The sequence below is a fragment of the Zingiber officinale genome, chromosome 9A (assembly GCF_018446385.1).
Source record: "Zingiber officinale cultivar Zhangliang chromosome 9A, Zo_v1.1, whole genome shotgun sequence".
NCBI lineage: Eukaryota > Viridiplantae > Streptophyta > Magnoliopsida > Zingiberales > Zingiberaceae > Zingiber > Zingiber officinale.
The window spans coordinates 128339457-128353813 of NC_056002.1; the positions used below are offsets into that span (position 1 = coordinate 128339457).

The window sequence follows — 14357 nt, forward strand, 5'->3', positions numbered from 1 at the left end:
TATACTTTTTTTTATATTTAGGAGATAAAATTCATTATTTAAATATTAAAATATTATTGAATTTGAGAGAGAAAAATAAAAATAATAAATTATATAATAAAAAATAGATATTATATATGGAGAGTGAAAAAATAAAAAAAAATGAAAATTTTAGGACAGGTGTAATGAAAAATAATTTCTTAAATTTAATTAATTAGATGATTTATTTTAAATTTTAAAGATATTATAGATATATTATTATAATTTTTCTGAGGCACACCGAAGGTCAATTACAACCCGAAGTCCAGAGCCACTACTCGATGGCTGCCGCTGCTCCAGGCACCGGCGCCGCGGCCACGACCCCAGTAGCCATCTTCTCTTCCTCCACTTCCACCTCCTGCCCATCCCTTTTCTCTCCTCTCTCCGTCCTGTCCCCCTCACTTCCCGTCCGTCGCCTCCGCCTCTCCCTGCCCTCCCCTTCCCGCAGCCCCATCGTCGTCCGGTCCGGCCCCAGCGGAGGAGGATTCGGTGGAAGCGATGGAGGATCTCGAGGCGGAGGAGGCGATGGAGGAGAGAATGGCGACTCGGGTGAGAAGAACCGGGCCGAGGCGTTGCTCGTGCTGGCGGAGGCCGATCGGACTTTGGAGAGCCTCCCCAAGGACTTGTCCGCCGCGATAGAGAATGGAAGGGTCCCCGGGTTGATCGTCCAGCGGTTCTTTGAGCTCGAGAAGTCGCCAGTCTTCCGGTGGCTGCTCCAGTTTGGGGGATTAAAGGAGCGGCTCCTCGGCGACGACCTGTTCTTGACTAAGGTCGCCATTGAATGCGGCGTTGGCATCTTCACGAAGGTCCTTCCTTCTACCCCTTGCTTGATGGTCGTTCTTCCAAAACGTAGTCTCCGGGATGGAGGAGGCCATTTTTGTCTTCTTCTACAAAGAATTCTGTCCACACTCATTGAAGCTTTAACCAAACAGCTTTGATGACGCTTCGTTGACTCTTACCTAGTTTTCTATTTCATATTTTTATTCTCTGACTAATCCGGGTGACCGGTGCTTCCCACCGGCCACCAGCTAAGTCGGTAAATCCGGAAGCGCCCGAGTCGATCCCTTCGTCGCTAAACTTGGTGTGTCGATTGCGTCCATGGCCTTAGTGTACCGCCTCGCGTGCTGCCTCATCCCTGCGCCGCACGGAAAGGAACCACAGGGCAACGCGCTCTCCCCGTCCTATCATCGTCTCTGCATCCCTCAGCCACTTGCAGACACCGGAAGATCGATTAACCTGACACCACACCGTCTCTGCTCAAGTTCCGGTCCTCCTGCCGATGCTCCGCGTCTACAGCCGCTCCGTCACAGCCACGGTGCACGCGAGCTCCCCATCCTTCCTGCCACCCAAGCTCGCAGCCATCCCTTGCCGACACTGGCAGGAGGCGACTTCTTCCCTCCATTTTCCACCACCAGTGAGCATTCGGTGGACGCAACTTTAGCTGGTCAGTCGCCTGCTCCCTTACTGTACAAGCAACTGCTGGACGCGAAGCACCCAATTGCTGGCTCCCATTGCTCCAGCGACGGCATCAAGGAACTCGTCCACAACCCTAGATCGAGTTAGGACCGAAGCCCGTTTCCTCCAGGCAGATGATACTGCAACTTTAATTTGATTTTTGTAGTTTAGTCCGACTAATCTGGAGCTAAATTATTTCCGCTACCCTTAACGGAGTGAGAAAATATTTGAACCCTCTCGAGGTGGACATCATCCCAGCACCTGCACAACAATCTTCGGCAATAACAGAATAAGGTCGCCTTACCCTAGGAAATTCATTTCTCATTTGAAAAGTACTTCTATTTAATTTAGTTGGTTATCAAATTTTCTTCATCATTTAGCTCGATCTTCTCATAAATCCTAGTTGTTCTCACTAACCACACAAAAGTTAGTTTAGCCTTCCTTTAACTTGTCATATTTTTGTAGTTTAATTTATCACTGCAACAAAATAATATCTTTGTAGTCATTTTTACCTGTAGTTTACTAGTATTACAATGTTTATAAAATTTATTATCACACTATGAACTATTAGGTTGTACAGTTCAACACACAATAGACCTTATTCATGGATCACAACTACTAAATAGGCAAATCGAAGCATTTACAGACAAGGACCTCATTATAAAAAATATGGGTCCATATGCCATCTCTGCATTGTTAACATCGAAAAAAAGATGAATGTCTATGGTTTTCTATATCTAGATTTAGCGACACTCTCAAATTAATGACAAGAACTAAATGATTCTTCAAAATTGACTGACGTAGTGAGTATCATTAGATTCGGAGTTAGTTACGAGATAAATAGAAGATCATTTTTAAACCATAAGATGAACTATACGAATCATTTAATTTATCTTTTGGACTTTTAAAGGCCTGAAGTTATGAATCAAGTCCTAAAACTCTAAATAGGAAAGATTTTGGTCATCTTTGTTTATGATATTGTGATATATAGCAAAGAGGACATCACACATTTGGGAAAGTTTTTGGTAGTGTATCTTGATATATAGCAAAGAAGCAAAGAGCACAATACCAACCTAAAACACATCCACTTAGTCTCCAAGACTCTTTAGACCAAAAAAGAAGAAGAAATTATTAATTGAAGAAATGCTCTTTTTTACAACCTTAGTTTCTTTTCCTTTGATTTATCATCCCGACAGTGGGCATTTCAATAGACCTGACAAAATTTGGGTAGTCAAGCATTAGCTTGAATCCTATACCCTACAAGTGGTTCAATGCTTCCATGACTTAATGACCTATTGACGCTTCATCATAAATTTTAGTGCCATTGTAGCTCCCATTATGAAGTATCTTAAGAAAGGGTTGTTTCATTGTACTAAGTCTACCCCTTTGGCATTTCAGGAAATTGAAGAAAGGATGCCCCTTTGGCATTTCAGGAAATTGAAGAAAGGATGACTAATACTTCTGTCCTCTAACATTCTAATATCTCTAAACCATTTGAAGTAGTCTGAATTGCATTTGGGTAGGAATTGAAGGTACCCTAAGCCAAAAAGAGAATTCTATTATTCTTTATTGAAAAACTCAATGAGACTTGGGAATGCGCTACTTCACATATGATGAAAAGAGTTACATTTATCCAAGCTCTAAGGCATTACTGCTACTACTTATTACTAAATGAATTCATATTGCACTCTGACTTAAGACACTTGGTTATATTTAGTCACAAACAAAATTGAGCGCTAAACACACTAGGTGGGTTGAATTCCTCCAAGAGTATATGTTTGTCTTAAAACAAAAACTTGGAAGGGATAATAAACTTGTCAATACATTAAGTTGAGTTGTAGCTATTGATGTAGTCATGCTCCAACTTGGTCTAGATAGATCAAGATGTTTTGATATCTTGGTAATGTGTTGATGTTTGTGCAGTGTGATTGAGTCGAGTGTTCAAGTCACACTGATATGTTAAGTAGGTTAAGATTGATTGGATACTTACACTAGAAGTCCAAGTGGATTAAGGTTGACTAGACACTTGACAATGTGGGAACTCCAACTAGTGTTGGGAAGTGGAAAGTCTAAGCAGGGTTGACATTGAATGAAGTCTAACAAGGGAGGTCAAAGTTCACTTATACTTAGTAAGTAAAGGAAGTTAAGGTGGATCTAAGATAGTGAAAGTTTCGGTGGGTCAAGGTGGATTTATGGTGGAAGTCTTGGCGGGCTAAGACTAGGAAAGTGGAAGTCTTGATAGATCAATGTGGACTTAAGGCTTGGCAAGTGGATGCCCTAGCGGTTTAAGGTGGACTTAGGTTAGGCAAGTGGAAGTCTTGGTGACTTGAATGTGGACTTAAGATTGGGCAAGTGGAAGTTATAGTGAGTCAAGGGTGGTGAGTTAAAGGTGATTGATAGTAGGAAAATGATGAAGTCCGAGTGGTTAGGCCTCTAGGCAGACTAGGAAGTCTTAGAGTTAAGGTATCTAGACACGGGAAGTTTTGAGGCAAGGCATTTTGGCAAGAGGACCCATACTCTAGATTTGGGGGCTTGGCCTTAGAGTGGTCGCAGTCGATGATCCAGTCCAATTGACAGAAGGTTGGTTTTAGTGGGTTGATGGTTGAGTCGGTTAGACAATTGACTCAGACTAGATTGCAAGTGAATAGAATGTTTCTATTTGTGGGTGAATCAATCATCTCATGATTAGTTAATTGTTGAGCACGAGTAACACTTGAATGTTTTTTAGCAATCAAATGTGAATGAAAGAAATCAACAACGAATGAAAGCAAGACAAACAAGATGATCATGTATTGTTTACTTATTGTAATTGTTATTTCTTATCTTTGTATCTTCTTGTTGCAGTGTTGTAAGCTCAAAATGTAAGAGGTTCCTCTACCTCTGTAAGACATCTAAGAATAAGTATAGTGGCATTTCGAGAGTGACTCACCAACACGTGATAAGCCTAGAGTAGAAATAAGGGTTTTGAATCACGTTGAAAGCTAAGTGTTTTGTATTGCTTCGTACTTATGTTTATGTTTTGGTATTCTACTGTGTACTAATGTAATTATAGAGATGAACAAATGACACGAAGAATTTGGTTATTTACCCTTGTCCTCCTCAAGTTCATGAACGATCTAATAGTAGCTACCCTACAGAGGATAGATGGAGGCGTCGCGACACGACGTTTCTGGCGGCGCCGAAAGCGTCACGGGACGCTTCCGGCACTGCGGAGGTGTCGCCGGACGCCTCCGGTGCCGTCGAAGGCATCCGCGGGGCGTCGGATGGGTCGCAACGTCACGAGTGAGTCGCGGCGTCGCGTGGGTTACTGTGCAAAATTAATTTTGTAATTTAAATAAATCAAACAATTCTCATTCTCACTTAATTGTGATATTTTAAAGAGGCTTTCATAAATCCTAATTAAATTATCCTAATAAAATATAAAAATATATATTTATTTTTTAAAAAAAATAATAAATTTTATTAAATAATATTCTAAAATTGTTTTTACTATTTTAAAAATTCTAAAAAATCTTAAAAATTCTAAAGAAAATCTTAAAAATTCTAAAATTTTTTTATAAAATTCTAATAAATCAAATTTTTATTCTTGTATATTTTTTAATTATTTTATATTTTTTTACTGTTTTAATATTTAACTGATATTCTAATTTTTTTACTATTTTAAATATATATTATTTAAACTATTAATTAATTAAATAAACAAATAGTTAATTTATATGATTATTATATATAAAATAGTATTTTGTATTAATTTATATAATTATGATTATTTAATCTAGACATTGGAGAACTATAAAGATTATCTAAGTAAAATATTACAAGAATCATTGCTTCCATTTAACATATTATATTATGATGTATCAATTTTAATTAGAGTTATTTATACATTAATTGTTTTTTTAAACTATATTTAATTATTTTTTATAACAATATTAAGCTGTTTAATAATGGAGAACTTATATAAAATCAATATATAACTTATTTTTAAATTATACACAATAAATATATTTATCTAATAATTACTATATAAATAAAAAATATCGAAACTGTATCGACACGGCACGATATGATACCGAAACCGTATCGTTCCGGTCTGGGACCGAAACCTCGGCACGGGTCGAAATTTTAAATCTTGGTCCTATGTCTCATCAAGTTCTCTAATCGGGATGTTCCTTGCACTCTTCTTTGGTTGCAACAATTCATCCGCTTCTGAGGCCTCCGCCACTATTCTCCAAGTAAGTCCTGAATCTGGCTCGACCTCATCTTCATCACCATGATCAACAAGCCAATCTCGAGCTTGACTAGGATGAGAGGATAGAATCAAATCTCCGCCCATTTCTCTTTTACTCTTTTTCTTCATAAGATTGACGTTGAATTTGACATATACAAGATCATTTAATCTTTATGTCTCGAGTCTATTCCTCTTCTTAGTATGTATCTAAACAACTAGAAAATTATTAAAAACTAATAAAAAGAAAGGATAGATAACATAATTTATGAATTACTACTTCCCCTACAAATTTGCTCCAATTAATTGGACCACCATCCAACTTAAAAAAAGTAAAGAGACAAAAAAAAAAAAAACCAAAAACATAGGTAAAAAGACATGCATGTAAGTGATAGAAATAAAGGAAAAAGTGTTACTAGATCAAAGTCATGGTACACATCCACCTTCTCATGTATCGGGACCGCCATTTTTCTTTCAAAGCTTTTGGACTTACTCTTATACTTCAACAATTCGTCAGTAGAAACGGTGGATTTCATGCCCTCGTCAATGGGAAAAATTCTCTAAACACAATTCAAGAACTCATTGATAACATTGTTGTCATTTTGTATGCTTGGATCTTTGAAGGAAAATAATCGGATTCAACAAGTAAACGACATGCAAAGGACTATCAAGTCTACCCTTAGACTTTTCATCAATAATCTTCAAAATACGGGTGACATTTTCTTCTTTTTTGAAAGCCTTTCTAATATCTTCCTTGGCTTGTTTTAGCGCACCCAATAAACACCGTCAACAAGGCATAAAACTTTCACTAAAGGGGTGAAAACATTCAAGGCCAAAGAACTACCTTTGGCCACCATTCTAAAAAGAGACACTTGTTACCGTTGCCTTTGTCGCTTTTCCGTTCTCACTACTCCGTAATTTTGTTTTTGCTTCACTCTTCGGATGTAAATATAAGTCTCAATTGATCTTTCCTACCTTTAGACTTTCTAAGATAAAAAATGAAGTAGCAAATTTACTCACCCCGGGCCTCACAATATCCCTTTTCGTAGTATATTTCCTAATAATAACCAAAGTTCTATGATGTGCATGAATGAATATTATTAGGGCCTTTGTTTTTCTCAAACATTCTGCTAAAATTGGGTAGTTTTCCAAATGCTTTAAGCATGAGGTTGATTGTCTGAGTGGCACAAGAGGTCCAAAAAATTTGAGGTTGTGCAACCGTCAACAACTCCGTCGCCACCATATTGTTTGTTGATTGTTCGCCACTACTTGAACATCATATTGAGGGCAATTTCATTGTTGTATTTTTCCACAAACTCGAAGATGTAAGCCTTGATGTGTGCCTCCATGGATTGTTCTATGGAACCAAGGAATGAAGTGCCTAGTTTGCAATTAACACAAATTCATAATGCTTTTCCTCTTGCAATCCGTCCATACACCGGTCATAATTGAACATCCATGTTTCATCCACTCTTCTTCATGCTTTTTTTGAGATAATTTGGTCCTCTCAACTTCTTGTTTCAAAAATGGTTCTCTTAAAAAGATATTAACTTGGAGGTTTGTTGCCTGCGCTGAATTGGCCAACCACCTCTACAAATTGCCTAAACTTTTGATTGGCAAGTGCTTGAAAAGGAATCCCTGCCTCATAAATCCATCTTGCAAGGTACTCATGCACATCATTTGTAAACGGTAACTTCAATTCATCATTTATGTTTTGTTGTCTTGTCTTTATTGGATCAATTGCGGATGTCCACTTATCTATAGGTCTGAGGTGCTTTGACTTCTTTTTAGAAGAATCTCCCTCCACTTGACAATCATCATTCTCTACATCAACACCTATATTTACTTCTACTCTCTCTTATTTTAGTTCTTTTACCCTTTCTCGCTTCTTATTCTTGCTATTTTCAAGATAAGCTTTTACTTTTTTTTTTTCGTCTTCATTGGATACTTTAGGACATGCTTCAATTTGTCCTACAATACCCTCTCAATATGATGCTTCATTTGATAAACTCCTCCCTTAATAAGTCTCTTATATAATTTGCATATAATCCAATCTCTTTTTTTCTTTACAATACAACATCCTCTAATTCCAAACAATATCAGTAGACTTTTGTTTCAATTTCACCTCTGGTTGTTTCCCATTTTTCGCTATTAATCTTTAATAATTAAATAATAGATAAAAAACTAGAACAAGAACTTTCTAGAAATATATAAAATCTAACCTAGTGTGCTGGCGACAATAGGCGGGGGCAGTCCCAAGCGGAAGGAGGTGGGTTGTGGGTGATTTGGTGGGTTGGTGGAGTTATTTATATTTTGAAAGGGAGAGAAAATGTATTAATATATCGGGGTTTTTTAAATTTTGTTGACTTTGACTGCCTCACCTACTGCCTTGATCGCCTCACCCACTGACTCACCCGCCTCACCTACCACCTCACCCTCCTCACCAGCCTTGCCTTATCTTTGACCGCCCAAAGCACCGCCTAAGGCAAAGGCGATGCGGTTGATGCCCGCCTCCTGCCTAGGTGTTCACCTCGGCCGCTATTTAGAACACTGCTATTTACACAACATCCATATATGAAATAGCAATTTGTTTCATCTTTCCTAAGCAAACTACAGAAGTGATATCATTGCTTGGTTCATCTAAGGACATAGTTGATATTCTTTCCATCCAGATTTGGCATTGCTCTAGTTGGTTTGAGTAAATTTATTTGGCTTGAATTATCATTTTAGAAGTGAAATTATTTATTATATATATATCCCATATAGCATAAAATAGGCAGGGATATCATGAAAATTTTCTTTTAAGAAAATAATACAATGAAATAACTGCATATTCTCTTTCTGGTTTCGTATGTTTTGGTGTCCTTTCTTAAGTGTTTGGTGACTAAAAGTTTTCCTAGATTCTTTACTGCATGACAAGGATTTCACTTGTAGATTGACAAAATGTACACTTGTCTTCTACCCTTTATGGCATTTGTTCAAGTTTTTAACCAGATGACTTCTTAGCTAACGGAAAATAGGTGGGTCAGTCATGACCTGGATCACACTTGCAGATTGACTTGCACACATTTACCTTCTAGTCTTTATGACATTGTTCAAGTTTTTATTGACATCTTTTCTTAGAGTCCATGCAGTCTTATTTTCAATTTCTATATTGTTAATTCATATCTTTATTCCTAAAAGAATCTTGTTTTCCTCTAATTCTGATCTCTTGGGCTGACCCAGACAGCTGCTGAGTGGGAGCGTCGCAGAGAGAAGTTTGTGAAGGAACTTGATTTCGTTTTTTGTGATGTGGTATGGCTTATTTTGGTGAAGTTTCCTTGATAGCCTATTTCAGTAATTTTACTGTTTATGGATTGAATATTGGCCTTTTCTTCCTTTTCATTTGAGGATAATTTGTCTTCTTAGTTATGGCATCTATATTTTGGATTTATATATGTGAGGAAAAAAGGGGAGAATTGCTACTAGATTGTTGAAGTGAGATAGTCACTTTGGAGGATAATGCCTTGCATGGGTCTTAAAAACTTAGGACTCCCCCATGTGAGACTTGGGTGTGGGTGGGGTTTTAGGGAAAACCTGATTTGACCTAATTTTATTTGGGGTATATAAAGATTGGGGAACCCAAAATTTTCAGGTTGGAATGGGTTTTGATGGGTTTGACTATAGGATAAAGCATATTTATTATTTATCTAATAAGATAATAGTGAAAAAATATAGAGAAAAGAAAAGAAGATTTGCTTATGGCTTTATTAACTTAAAAAAAGTTTATGGTGGCAAAGAAATAAAAGAGAATTTCTGAATGTTTTCTATGTCATTTCACTAAGAGAATTACAACATATGGATATCAAGAATTATCAAATCCATTAATCCTAGGGTTTAATATGGGAAGAAATACAAAATTATCAAATTGCTTAATCCTAGGGTCTAATATAGGAAGAAATACAACTATACTTATATAAAGAATATATACAACAATAATGAAAATCTTAGAGAGGTAATTAAGGGATATACAACTATAAAAAAAACTAAATAAGGAAATAAGAATATATTAACATCTCCTCTCAAATTAATGTGGGTAAGTCTATCAACATCAACTTGCTAGTAAGAAATTTGTGTCGTTGGCTTTTCAAAGCTTTCGTAAGACATCAGCCATTTGAAGATCAGTAAAAGATGCGGAAGAGTCATGACACCTCAAATAAAGGCCTCCCTAATGTAATGATAGTCCACCTCGATGTCCTTTGTGCATTCATTATATATTGTATTTGTAGCTATTTTGAATGACCCTAGTATTATCACCATGAAGTGGAGTAGGATTTGGTGGAGGAAATCCAAGTTTGGAAAGAAGACCATGTAACTATACAATTTCAGAACAAGTTGTAGACATGGCTCTATATTCAACCTTCATGGAAGATTTAGAGACACAATTCTACTTTTTACACTTCCAAGAAATCAAGGCATCTCTAAGAAATTGCACCATGGTAGACTTAGTATCCAAGCAGCCAGCGCAATCTGCATCACTATACGCAGTCAAATGAAGAACAAATTTTGTAGGAAAACACAATCCATGAGTCGATGACCTAATTAAGTATCAAATAATGGTACAAACTGTAGCAAGATGAAGATGTCAAGGTGATTGCATAAATTTTGCTAACTACATGGACAACATATGAGATATCGGGCCTTGTGATTGTTAGGTAGATAAGACTACCAACAAGTTGCTTATATAAAAAAGATGAGGTAAAAGCTCGCCTTCATCTTTTCGATATTTCACATTCACCTTTATTGGTGTATCAAAGGCAGTAGCATCCTTTAAATGAGCTAGCTTGATGAGGTCTTGGATATATTTATGTTGATTTAAGAACAAATCATGATCTTAAGAATGAACTTTTAGCCCCAAAACATGTGAGATGACCAAGATCTTTCATTTTAAATGTACCATGTAACATATTTTGAAGCTTATGATCAATCAATTATCATTACCAGTGATGATGATATCATCAACTTAGACTAAGAGAAAGACTTCGTGAAAGAAAAGTGATGAATCATATTGACTTTGTGTGAAAGAAAAGGTGAGAATAGTGCTGCGAAACTTCTCAAGCAGGCTCTAGATGCTTGCTTCAACTTATACAAAGAGCGTCTTAGTTTGCAAACTTCATGAGAAGCTGGCATTGATATACTGGGTGGAAGTTTCATGGAAACCTCTTCCTTTAGATCCCCATTCAAGAAGACATTTTTTACATTTGTCATCTAAAGGCCAAGATTTAGAGGATGCAATAGCAAGAATGGTTTACACCATGGTCATCTTAGCAATTGGTGCAAATGTTTCTTCATAGTTGAGGTCATATTCTTATTTATTGCTAAGAGAAACCAATTGAGCTTTGTATCTGATCCTGTCTGAAGGTAATGAGATGGCGCGCTGACTCCGGCGATTGAGGGATGGCAAGCTTCACAAGATCTGAAGGAACTCCATGGTGACCCTGCACACACTCAGACGATCCAACAAAGCAATAGTGACCTAGGACTAGGTGGGAATCCCTGGCTAGACCCTCCGACGCTCAAGTCAGTTCCTCGCTTAAATATGGAAGAAGAACATTAACGGAAAAGATGCAAGTAAGTCTAGTTTCAGATGCAAGTACTTATATTTGCATACCTTGTCAGCGGAGAAGATTCCCCTTTTTATACCATCTCACATAATCTCCGCGATCGTGAGGTGGCCCCCGATTTGTTAAAGTTTGTTAGAAGATGAGAAAAGTACAACTTGGACTTCGTGCAATAATCCTCTAAGGAATCTTTTTCCTACCCAGATGTACCCTCTTTGTCGTTTATAACTTGAATCCTTGATCTGATGACGTATGCAAAAGAGTATATCGTTGTAACCGCTTAAAGAACGAAGAAGCTTCGAGAGAATATTTCCCGACAAGTTTATGAGACTGTCATAAAGTTGTCGACTACTTGCTTATTTGAATATATCCCCGTTGGTCATAACGTCGGTCGTGTATTAAGAGTATCTTCTGTTGAATGTATCCCGACCGGTCATAAAGCCGGTCGTGTATTAAGAGTATCTTCTGTTGAATATATTTCGGTCGGTCATAAAATCGGTCATGTATTGAGAGTACTTCTATTGAATGTATCTCGGCCGATCTTTGCCTGCTTGAGCATATATAAAGAATATTATGTTTAATTGGCCCTTATCTTGCCGATCGTATTTTAGAGTCCTGACCGGGTTAAGCCTCTTTAAGCCTGGCTGACCTTTTTCGACCAGGCGAATACATTAGACCTAGAATCTTGTGTTCGGTCAGTCTTCGTCTGTCCTTTCGTATGATACGGACTTGATAAGGCTAGATGCCTTTAGGTCTAGTCGAACTTATGTCTGCTCGGGCACATACATAGAACCTTGTATTCAGTAGACCTTCACGCGGCCATTCATATATTAAAGGCTCGAAAAGGCTAAATGCCTTTAGGCCCATCCGGATTTATATCCGTTCGGGCATATGCATGGAAGCCTTCAATCGACCTTTGCCTTACTGATCATATGTCATAGACTAAATAAGGTTAAATGTCTTTAGGCCCGACCAAATTTATATCCGTCTGGGCACATGCATGGAAGCCTTCATTTGGCCGACCTGATCATATGTCATAAACTAAATAAGGCTAAATGCCTTTAGGTCCGGTCGGACTTATATTTGTCCGGGTATATGTATGGAAGTCTTCATTCGGTCGGCCTTTGCCTTACTGATCATATGTCATAGACTAAATAAGGCTAAATACCTTTAGGCCCTGCCGGATTTATATCTGTCCGGGCATATGCATGGAAGCCCTCATTCGGTCAGCCTTTGCTTGACCATTTACATATTGAAGGCTTGATATAGTTAAGCTCCTCTGGGCTCGGCCGATACATTTCGCCTGTGCATATACATGGAAACTTATATTCAATCGGCTATCACCTAGCCAATCGTAAGCTATATCTTAGATAAGGCTAAGTATCTTGGCGCTCGGCTGGTCCTTCCCGTCTGGTATATACATAACCTTATGCTCGACCAGGTATAGGTGCCACCACCTCTTCTTAGCTTTAACTACCACATCGCCCGAAAGACTCGCTCATCATAATCTGTATCACTAGCCTTTCTCTCAAGTCTAGTCAAAGGAGGTGCAGCCGACTGACTAGACTAAAGTTCTAGTTTTGTTCACTTGTTATGCTTATGGGGATTTTCTCAAGTTCACCAATGAATATTCAATACTTATTTATCTAGTTTATTATTCTACACTTTCCTTTTTTCTTCAATTATACCTAGAGAACTGCACAACCCTTTCAAAATTTTCTCGTTGGTAATTGGTCCTTCACACATTGGCATAGGAATGATTTGGCCTGCCATGTCCATTATAAATGTCCACTCATGGATGAGTGTCACGTGACATCCCTTCTATTTTTTGAAATGACTAATTACGTATTTCTTTGTAAGCAACTTACTCGCTATTTTCCTTAATAAATCAACAACCCTCCATGCGTAAGCCGTTTCAATCTAACGGTGACTATTGTTAGCTACATCCCCTTAAAAACCCTAAATACTTCTTAGTCTCACCACTTCATCTTCCTCCACTCACTCTTCGGCGATCCTTCTTCTTTATCTTTCCGAACACCCTGCATTCCTTTGCTTTTCTTGACCTCCCCCGTTACGACGCCTCCTTAAGACCTTAATAAGTCGCTCTTCCGTTAGTTATTTTCGTGCTCTTTCATGGCTGAAGAGTCGTTTTCTCCCAGGTATGCTCATACCCATTCTTCATTGGGCCATGCCGATAGAGCCGTCATTCGCCTCCAATACAAAATCCCTAAAGATTATTGTATTAAAATTCCTGGCCCTGATGCTCGCCCTCATCTTCCCTGTGACGACTATGCCACTTTCTTTAAGCACCAACTAGTGGTCGGTCTTCTCTTTCTTGTACCTCCCTTTATATCAGAAGTAAGTCAATACTTCAATATTCCTTTATAACAATTCGCCCCGAACGCCTTTTGCTGTTTATATGGCATGTATATGCTGTTCCGTCTTTTTGATATTTCTCTTACACCTTACAACTTCTTCATGTTCTCCTATCTAAAAAAATCGAAACCGGGAGTGTTTCTTTTTCAATCCCGTCCGAAAATGATTTTCTTCGAAGAGATGCCCTCGTCTATCAAAGGTTGGAAAACACGTTTCTTTTTCATAAGGTTTCCCGAATCTGTTCTATGGTCTACCACATGGCGATCCTCTCTTCCACCTCTTCATGAACTTCATCAACATTCGACCTTTCTTTAATATTCTAACAAACTGATCGGTCATCGCTTCTTTATTCACAAATGTATACGCAACGATTTTTTGTTTTTATTCGGTTTAAGTCCTGTTCAAGAGAAACTGTGCTGCTCCTTTGGTAAGTTATGACGCCTTCATCATTACCTTTTTACTAACTAAAACATCTTCTGTGTTATATAGTGGATGTTGTGTTTGAAGACTTGGTCGATAAGAAGATTGGTCTAGAAGAGGAGACACTTTTAGCCAAGGCACAATAACTTCAAGCCGAGCGACCTTTGTCACCTACCATCCCTTCGAGTAAAACTTTCGTTGGCACGACTCTTGCATCTGGTTCGGCTGCTATCTCTGAGGAAGTGTCTGTAGATTTACCT

The 14357-nt window shown here is 38.0% G+C and overlaps 1 protein-coding gene across 1 annotated transcript in view; it reads left to right on the forward strand.

Annotated features, from left to right (window-relative positions):
* Positions 1-254: 254 nt before the first annotated feature.
* Positions 255-14357, forward strand: part of LOC122021266 (protein RETICULATA-RELATED 4, chloroplastic-like) — a 51950-nt gene continuing 37847 nt past the window's right edge. The window contains exons 1-2 of the mRNA XM_042579370.1: positions 255-824; positions 8927-8995. Of these exons, the coding sequence (XP_042435304.1) occupies positions 300-824; positions 8927-8995 (594 nt within the window). The 5' untranslated portion in view covers positions 255-299. The remainder of the gene's footprint in view (positions 825-8926; positions 8996-14357) is intronic.